Source organism: Alosa sapidissima, chromosome 23 (genome assembly GCF_018492685.1).
Source record: "Alosa sapidissima isolate fAloSap1 chromosome 23, fAloSap1.pri, whole genome shotgun sequence".
Lineage (NCBI taxonomy): Eukaryota > Metazoa > Chordata > Actinopteri > Clupeiformes > Clupeidae > Alosa > Alosa sapidissima.
In genome coordinates, this window is record NC_055979.1 from 21,120,636 (window position 1) to 21,130,635 (window position 10,000).

Sequence of the window (10,000 nt, forward strand, 5' to 3'; positions counted from 1 at the left end):
ACACACACACACACACACAGAAAAACAACAACACACACACACACACACACACACGCACACACACACACAGAGAAAAACAACAACACACACACACACACACACAAAGAGAGAGAAAAACAACAACAACAACACACACACACACACACACACACAGAGAAAAACAACCACACACACACACACACAGAGAGAGAAAAACAACCACACACACACACACACACACACACAATCTTTCACAATCAAAACCTTGCTCACCTTGCTCATACACACAAATAATCAAACTCTCTCTCATACACTGACATATGCATGTGCGTGTGTGTACATATACACACACACACACCCTCATCAATCTGCCAGTCTATAACCTTTGCCATCCTGCCTTGTGCCCAGTGCCTGGTGCTGCAGCATCAGTCATGCATGCCACTGGCACCAGGGATGGGTGGCGCCACTCTGGAGCAGCCGTCGCCCTACTCCCTGGCCGCCTGTCTGTGCCCATCACATCACGCCACCATGGCAACCCTGGCACTCCACCCCGCATCAGCACCAGTCTCAGACAGAACCTCAGGAGTTGGGCGGCTGCTGAGATTGTCATGCCGCTGAAATTCTCCACCCCTGCCTGACATGACACAGTTCAGCGCTCCCACCCTCCTTCTCTCTCTCTCTCTCTCTCTCTCTCTCTCTCTCTCTCTCTCTCTCCTCTCTCTCTCTCTCCTCTCTCTCTCTCTCTCTCTCTCTCTCTCTCTCTCTCTTTTTTTTTTCCTTCTCTTCCTCTCTTTGCTGCAAGGCGTTGATTTCCTGCCTTTGGGAGGAGACACATTGCATTGATCTCTCCTGTCCTTGCACTGATCTCCTCACTGGGTGACAATCAGCCCTTTTGGCTGAAGGAGAGTCAGTGGCTGACACGACACACACACACACACACACACACACACACACATGTTCAAACATACACACACACACACACACACACACAAACACACATACTCTCATACACACACACACACACACACACACACACACACACACACACACACACACACACACACACACACACACACACACACACACACACATACACACACCAAGCAGGCACATATGCAAACACACACAAACACTGTGATTGCAGTATGACTACAAGATTGTTAGGCCCTTATATATAAAAATGCCAGGGACGAGACGTTCAAGGGCAGGTCAGAACAGCTATGCTCTGAAATACCTTTTTGACAATATAATGTACTAAAACACACACACACACACACACACACACACACACACACACACACACACGCACAGAGAGAGAGAGAGAGAGAGAGAGAGAGAGAATTATAATGTAGTCCATACTGGGATTGTGCACAGAACTACTTTATATTCTGAGTCTCTCTCTCTCTCTCTCTCTGTCTGTCTCTCAGTCTCAGGGGGAATCTGACGGTCATGTGAGGATCTTAGTCACATAAACCAGCGGAACACACGGGATAAGAGCCCAGTCCAATCCTTTTTAATGAATTAATGGGAAATAGCCCCTGTGGGATTGTGTGTGTTTGTGTGTGTGTGTGTGTGTGTGTGAGTGCTAGTAAGTGTATAAGGCATGTGTAAATGTATGTTGCTGTGTGTGTGTGTGTGTGTGTGTCTGACATGAGAATGATTGCCCTTTCAGGCTTCAATCTGCAGGCACGCTGTAATCCATTTATAACATGTATAGCGTGGCAAAGTCACTTTGAGCCCCAGCTAACAAATCCACAAGGAGGAGGCTGCAGGAGCTCCCCTCCTGGGGAGTCCCTGGGGAGATCTGGAGATGGCCGACACTCTTCAGTAGAAACCTCAGGTGGGGTACGTCCATACAAAACACAAAATGACTGGACAGAGGGAGAGATTAACATTACACCTTACTGAAGTAAAAGGTTTTAGAGCGAGAGGTCTGTCGGTCTGTCCCTTGTTAGAGCGAGAGGTCTGTCAACTATGACAGTGGATAACCGAATAGGTAATGATTCATTCTAACTTTGCTACACCAGGTTGGCACAAAACAGTTGATTTTAAAAGCACATGTTATGATCTGGTTTATTAGGTTTCTGCAAGTGATATGTTACACCCTCTGGTCATCACGCCAGTGTGGATGAATACTAATAATAATATTAATGACATTGCATGAATAAAATGTTAAAACTGTTCTCAGTTCATATGTATTGGCTCTGGAGAGAAGCCTCAGAGGCTCCTGCGATAACACTACTGGCCTGGGGGGAGGGCAGTGAGGGGAACTGGCTTCATGTGCCACCCTCCACATGCTCTCTGACACCCAGGCAGGAAGACCCTGCGGCGGCCTTCACTCCGGTCCAACGCCTGCGGTGGCATGACTCATATCTGCCAATCCCCCCATCCACCACCACCCCCCCTCCCCCCCCACCCCCCACCCCCGCGACCCCAAAACCTGCTGGAGGCTGCCGCAAGCACACTCTACACCCCATCTTTCACTAACAGGGCTAGCCGCGTGCTGCTGACGTAGCTGAGCGATAGAGAGATGTAGCCACTACTCTGATGACAAGGGATTGTAAGCCTGACACGAGCGAAAGAACCTGATGAGGTCCTCCTGAGGGTCCAAACATCTGAGCACCAATATGGACGCTTGCGGCTGTAGTGGAGCAGCAATAATTTCATCGGATGACAATTGGTGGTCTGGGGCTCGATTTCAAAACCCTCCGTTGTGGGTCCATGTTGCTTTGGTCTCAGCTAAATATCAGTCTAATTTAGCTAACGTTAACTTCAATTACAAGATAACAAAAGGTCATAGATCACAGTTAATAGATCATAGTTCTAATATGAGAGAGGGTCACCATTAGAGCATGTAACATGTGTTTAAAGTCCCTGTTCATGAGGTCCTGTCCTGTGGTGACTGCTGTGTGTGTGCGTGTGTTTGATTCTGCGTGTGATTCACGGTGTGTGAACCGTGTGGACTCCAAGCACAGTGTGTGATGCCAGAGATCACACTAATGAGTGAACACAGCTGGATCAGAGCTCTACTTGGAGGAAAACATGGCACATGGCAGGACTTTCAGCATGAACACGCCAATCATGCCACCTGCATCTTTTCTAGTGCTCCCTCCATCACGTCACACACACACACGCACACACACACACACACACACACTCACACACGCACATGAAAACACGCACACACACACACACACACACACACACACACACACACACACACACACACACACAGACTCACACACGCACACACAAGCACACACACACACACACACACACACACACACACACACACACACACACATACATGGCCCCCCTGGTCTCACTCCATAATGAATGAAGGCATTGAAAGAGCCCTGCAGGCTGGTGATGTCAGGGACTCGTCAGCACCTCACATGCTTGCTTTGACTGGGTTTTCTGGAGAGAGTGCACGTTATGGGCTGATATTTCATGCTTGTTTACGGGTGCGTGTGTGTGTGTGTGTGTGTGTGTGTGTGTGTGTGTGTGTGTATGTGTGTGTGTGTAGGTGTGTGTGTGTGTGTGTGTGTGTGTGTGTGTGTGTGTGTGTGTGTGTGTGTGTGTGTGTGTGTGTGTGATTTCATGAGTGTATGTATGTGTATGTGTGTGTGTGTATGTGTGTGTGTGTATGTGTGTGTGTGTATGTATATGGTGCCCTGACACTCTGACAGTGTAGCTCATTGAGGGCTGGCTATCTTGTGGTTCATTAGGGTTAGCGAGCCGCTGTCAGCCTAAAGCACACGTCAATATAATTAGCCCACTGCTCCGACAAAGCCACAACCCACCAACACTGACACTCAACTCATGTAAACACTAACATAGGGCTATGCTGTTATTCAAACACACACACACACACACACACACACACACACACACACACACACACACACACACACACACACACACACACACACAGTAGCTCCCCAGAGCACCCCCCACTGACCTGAGTTGGGGACGATGAGATGCCCACCCAGGGCGTTGAAGGAGCCGAAGGCGGTGCAGGACGGGTCCCGGGAGCGCACCAGGCTCTGGGTGCGGCGGCTCATGGTGTCCCCGTCCAGCAGGCAGTGCTGCAGCTTGGGGGACAGCTTGCTGGTGAAGTCCGACAGCTCCTCCTGGGGCGTCACCAGACCGGACGAGTTGTACACCTGGAGGGAGGGAGGGAGGGCAGGACCCCAGAGACAGTGAGCCCTGGTCAGTACGTCATGACCACGCTGCATTGAGCCAGTATGTGTTTAACGACACACAAATGCCTCCTGTGATTATGGGTTACACTTTACTTGACAGTATCGACATAAGAGTGACATGACACTGTCATGAATGTTGAATGACATAACGCTTCTGTTATTAAGCGACATTCGGTTTTAGTCATAACAAGTTAGGGTTAGGTTTAGGGTTAGGGTTAGGATTAGGGTTCATGTGTCATGACATTGTCATATGGCCATGACAGTGTCATGTCACTCTTATGTCGATACTGTCAAGTAAAGTGTTACCTGATTATGTCATGATTTCTGAGCCAAGTCATGACAAAAATGTCCATTTCATTCACCTTGATCTTGAGATTGGGCAGAGGGTCGAGGAGGGGCGAGTTGGTCATGGGGATCTTGTCGGCCACGTCCTGGAGCGCGTAGACGGGGCCGCGGTACATAGCCGCCGCAGACGTCAGGTCAGGTGGAGCGGTGAGGAGATCAGCTGGACATGCAGCGGGGAAAAAGGAGGATTACTGTCAAGACACACACTAAGGGGCCCATCACATTGATATTATGCTCCTCCAGGCGGTCAAATTCAATGATTTCCCTGGAATGATAAGACTGACCACTGCAACATGACTCGTGTGGTGCAAGCGGAAAAAAGGACGAGGCTTCTAAAACCGCAAACCGCTCAGTTAAAAATAATTCAACTTTTGAGGTTGTGTAAAAATAGGTCTTTGCTTAACTTACCTGTCTTATCCAAGTCAGGGAACTAGCCATTTAGCTAAATATAATGTATCATAGCAACAACATGCAGACCATCAGTTTCCATCTTGCATGTTTTTTTTAACACTCCCTACTGTGGAATACTCGATTTTTCGGGGGAGTAAAAAGTGTGAACGCTGCCTAGCACTACACAGATACACTAGTGTCTTCAGAGACACTAGAAAGAGAAGGATGAAGCAGAAGAAGAACATGAAGAACAATAAAGGTTATAAAAAAAGACACAACTAAAGGAGGATCGATCAAATGAGGATCTAAAGTTGCATGGTGTCTGATTTTATCAAGTTTTGCACATCTTCAACTTTCCACTAATTAGCACTAGAAGTTCACTAAAGTCCAACAGAAGTTTTGTCAAGTGCTTCCTGAATGAATTCTCATTAAAAACAACTCTGGCGTAATTCCAGAATTACTCTGTAGACATGCACTCTTTATCTGACAATTACACTCCAGGTAGGCTGTACGCTCTACTCTCTCTCTCTCTCATACACACACACACACACACACACACACACACACACACACACACACACACACACACACAATCCTTGAATACATGCAGAAATGTACTTTAACACAGGGCCCAATCATCTTTTAAACTCTACTGACCCTCCCCAAAAAAGTGCATGTATTGTGCATGTGTATGCAGCTGTCCTTAACCCCCCCTCTCTTTCTCTCTCTCTATCTCTCTTTCTCTCTCTCTATCTCTCTTTCTCTCTCTCTATCTCTCTTTCTCTCTCTCTATCTCTCTTTCTCTTTCCACTTCCCTTCATCTCTCTCATGCCACTTCTCCACAACTTCTGTACTGAACTTCTCTTCCCTCTCTCCATCTTGTCATCTGTCTATCATCCCCTCCTTCCCTCACAGTGTTGGTGAGGAGGAGGTTGAGTAACGGCCCCCAGGTCAACAGCATCAGCAGGAATATTCAGCTTTGAAGATGCACAAGATACATTACACACACACACACATACACACACACACACACATACACACATACACACACACACACACACACACACACACACACACACACACACACACACACAGACACACAGAGACACAGAGACACAGAGACAGACACACACACACATACAGACACACATACAGACAGACAGACACACACACACACACACACACACACACACACACACACACACACACAGACAGACACACACACACACACACACACACACACACACACACACACACACACACACACACACACAGACACACAGAGCAGATAACATTTGTCTCTTCCTGTTTGCATGTGCCTGGTTGCAGCGATTCTTGGACCGCGGCACATACCCCAACCCCAGGTACGCAGCCGTCACTTCTCCCAGAGAACAGATGGCTTCTGCATGAACAAGATACACCCTCTTAGGTACCCCTGTACACACACACACATACACACACACACACACACACACACACACACACACACCACACACATGAATATTCATACTGTTGCTGCTGAGCATGTGCGTCAACCTGAGGAGAAGCCTTCATCCTCCCACCTCACAACCATCATCATCATCATCTCCATGAGAGAGAGAAAGAGGGAGGGAGGGAGGGGTGGAGAGAGAGAGGGTGGGAGGGAGGGAGCGAGGGATGGAGAAAGAGAGGGTGGGAGAGAGAAAGAGGGAGAGGCAGAATGAGAGCAGGCTGTTGAGGCCAATTAACCCTAACCCTCTCCACCTCCACTGACGACTCATTATTGCTCATCGTCAGTGTAATTACTGGATGATATCTCCTCTCCTCCCTTCCCTCTCTCTCTTATCTGTCTCTCACTCCTCCTCTCTGCATCCTTTTCCATTGTTTCTCCTCATCCCCTCCTTTCCTTTCGTCTACCAATAGCTGCTTTGCTTCACTCTCCGCCAATACTTCAGCTTCAACCAGTTTTTTCCGCACCTCTGCTCCTCACAGCTCCTCCAGTGTTGACATTCCTCTTTCTTTTACTTTCTTTACCTATCCATTTTCTCTCCTCTCTCTCCCCCCCCCTCTCTCTCTATCCCTCTATTCTATTCTCTCTTTTTGAGGCACTAATAATGTCTCTCCTTTTGACTCACATTCACCCACAGACCACAAGCTCAAATCTCTGCAGCCATGGCAACCTGCCTCTCACAGTCGAGCACAGGGGCCCTCTCTAATAGCCCTCATTCTCCAACCCATCTCTTTCTCTCTCTCTCTCTCTCTCTCTCTCTCTCTCTCTCTCTCTCTCTCTCTCTCTATCCCTCTTTCTCTCTGTTTACTTTGGCCATCTCTCTCTCACCCTAACGATCTCTAAGCTCCTTATTCTCTCTCTCTCTCTCTCTCTCTTCCTATATCTTACTCTATCCATTTCTTTCTATTATGTTCACTGCAATGAGACACTGCCTTACCTTCATGCTGTATTCCCTTCTCTCCTCCTCCTCCCCTCTCCTCTCCCCATCTCACCTGCCCCCCCACGTATCTAATTAACATTGAATGTGCCACGCCGACAGACCTAATTACGGCTGCGTGATGACTTGCAGATTGACTTCATATCAAAGTGACAGGAATCCTAATGGCGCCTTGACAAGAACGTCAGGCCAGTCACAGCTCTCTCACTCACTCACGGTGGTTCCAATTGGCAGATAATACGACTCTGTTCCATTGGAATTATAAATGTCTGTCTTTACCCTCCTGTACTCGCACGCACACACACACACACAAATACACACACATACACACACACACACACACACACACACACACACAAATAAACACACACACACACACACACACACACACACACACACACACACACACACACACACACACAAACTTATACATACACACCACACACACAAACACACACACACACTGTTGACATATATCAGCTGGAAATGTATTGAAGTGCTGTGCAGCAAAGTGAATCATTCACAGTGAAATGATCTGTCAGTTTACTTTAACCTGATATTGAGAAAATAGAGATTTGTGTGTGCGTGTGAGATTTCAGTGTGTGTGTGTGTATGTGTGTGTGTGTGTGGGTAGAGGGTGATAATGTGATGCGGGTGTGAAAAGCAATGCCCTTAGCTTGCCTGGAGGTTTATGTCACTGCACACTGACACGCTCTCCATGCCTTGGTATTTTACACACACACACACACTGACCTACTCACATGTGGCAGGCTCATACACACACAAACATACATTAACCCATCCACCCTCCACAACACCCCCACACACACACACACACACACACACACACACAGACCTACCCACATGTGGCAGGCTCATAAATACAGGAATGGACATTGTCACTCATGCTTTTGCTCACTGCAAAGACATGTGCATGTCTTTTTTCTCCCTTACTCCCTTTTATATTATGCCCTTTTATATCACACACCCCCCCCCCCCCACACACACACACACACACACACACACACTCACACACACACACACACACACACACACACACACACACACACACACACACACACTCACACACACTCACACACACACACACACACACTCACACACACACACACACACACACACACACACCCCTCCTGTCCCCTTACCTGTGCGTGCCGTCTTGATGCTGACGGGCTGGAAGCCCCCGTTGAGGGCGGACGAGTCCATGATGTCCGAGTGGAAGTCACGGTGGTTCTTGCGGTAGACGAAGAGCGCCACGATGACGGAGATGACCAGGCACATGATGACGGCGATGACGATGCCCACATACAGCGCCACGTCGTCCGTACTCGGGGCCGCTGGGGGGGGTTAAGGGGCAAGAGAGGTCATTCATCAGCTGGTCTAATAAGCGGACTGAGCCTCTGAGGAAGATGTCATGTTTATCCCGCTCGCTCTCCGATTGATATCACATTTATTGCAGCTAGCGAGAGATACGGAGACAGAGATGCTATCGCGAGTGGGGGGTGGGGGGGTGGGGGTATTAATATCCTGCTGATGGATAGGGGCTGGATATTAATGGCAGCAGGACTTCATTACGGCTGCGCCAATGACCGCAGTTTCCTGACCCAAATGGCTCATCACTGAAGAAAGCAGGAGATTGCAAAAGTGGAGTAAGACTGGCAAGGAACCGCAGGCAAATTGACATTATTGCCAACAGCCTGTCATGCATTTCAAGTCATCTAAAGACAAGAAAAGAGGACCATAAAAAAAAAAACCTACACACACACACACACACACACACACACACGAGACAGCAGCTACAGAAGTAATCCGAGCAGAGGAGCTTTTTGTTTTAAATGAGGGAGCTTGGCGCATGCAGGGAGGAGCGCAGCCACCTCATCTGTGTCACAGGGAAGCCAAGAGAAAGATGAAGCTAGCTGATATCTGCTGAGGATATTAACAGAGTGAGCAATAGAGAACAGCACTGGCGCAGTCAGAGAGGGATAGGCCCAGCAAGACACAGGAAGATTGCTTTCCGCTCGGAGGAAACACACACACACACACATGCGTGCGCATGCATTTACACGCAGGAGGTTGCTTTTTGCCCCAAAGGTGCCTGGGAAGGGGCCCGGGGCCACCAGGGGTCACATGTTTACCACAGCGAGGAGTGAGGAGAGGGGGCCATCATTGTTACAAGATGTATGGATGAGGCGTCCTGGGAGGAGGGCGAAAAATGCTGTGAGCGGCTTCACAATTACGCAAGCCTGGGTGACAAAGCATATACCGTCATTTCCGCAGCCTGGCTTTGTAGCCCCCCACAAACACAACTTCTACTCAGAAAGACTCCTTGATACAATCTCTGGAAATGGCCACAGTTTGAGGTTGCTTCTTTTATCTTTCTCTCTCTTCATTTTTTTTTCCTTCTTCCTCTCTTTTCTTTTCTCTTTTTTTTTTTCAGTGCCAATTCCAGCTGGAAAAATCCATGTGATTGTGCGAGATGGCGGCCGAGTGAGACAGACTTTTGACAAGCTGTCATTATAACCCGCCATCACACAGACTGTCCTCTTTCAGGTCCTCTTAATAATGGTGATAAATGCGGTTTCCTGTCAGTGTCGTGACAGCCTAACGAAACGCTCTTTTCTAAAGCGCCTCGGGCAC

The 10,000-nt window shown here is 48.3% G+C and overlaps 1 protein-coding gene across 1 annotated transcript in view; it reads right to left on the bottom strand.

The window, feature by feature from the left end:
* unc5c (unc-5 netrin receptor C) overlaps positions 1–10,000 on the bottom strand; it is a 121,922-nt gene that overhangs the window by 24,321 nt on the left and 87,601 nt on the right. Inside the window, 3 exon segments of the mRNA XM_042080936.1 lie at positions 3,941–4,145; positions 4,547–4,689; positions 8,509–8,700. Of these exon segments, the coding sequence (XP_041936870.1) occupies positions 3,941–4,145; positions 4,547–4,689; positions 8,509–8,700 (540 nt within the window).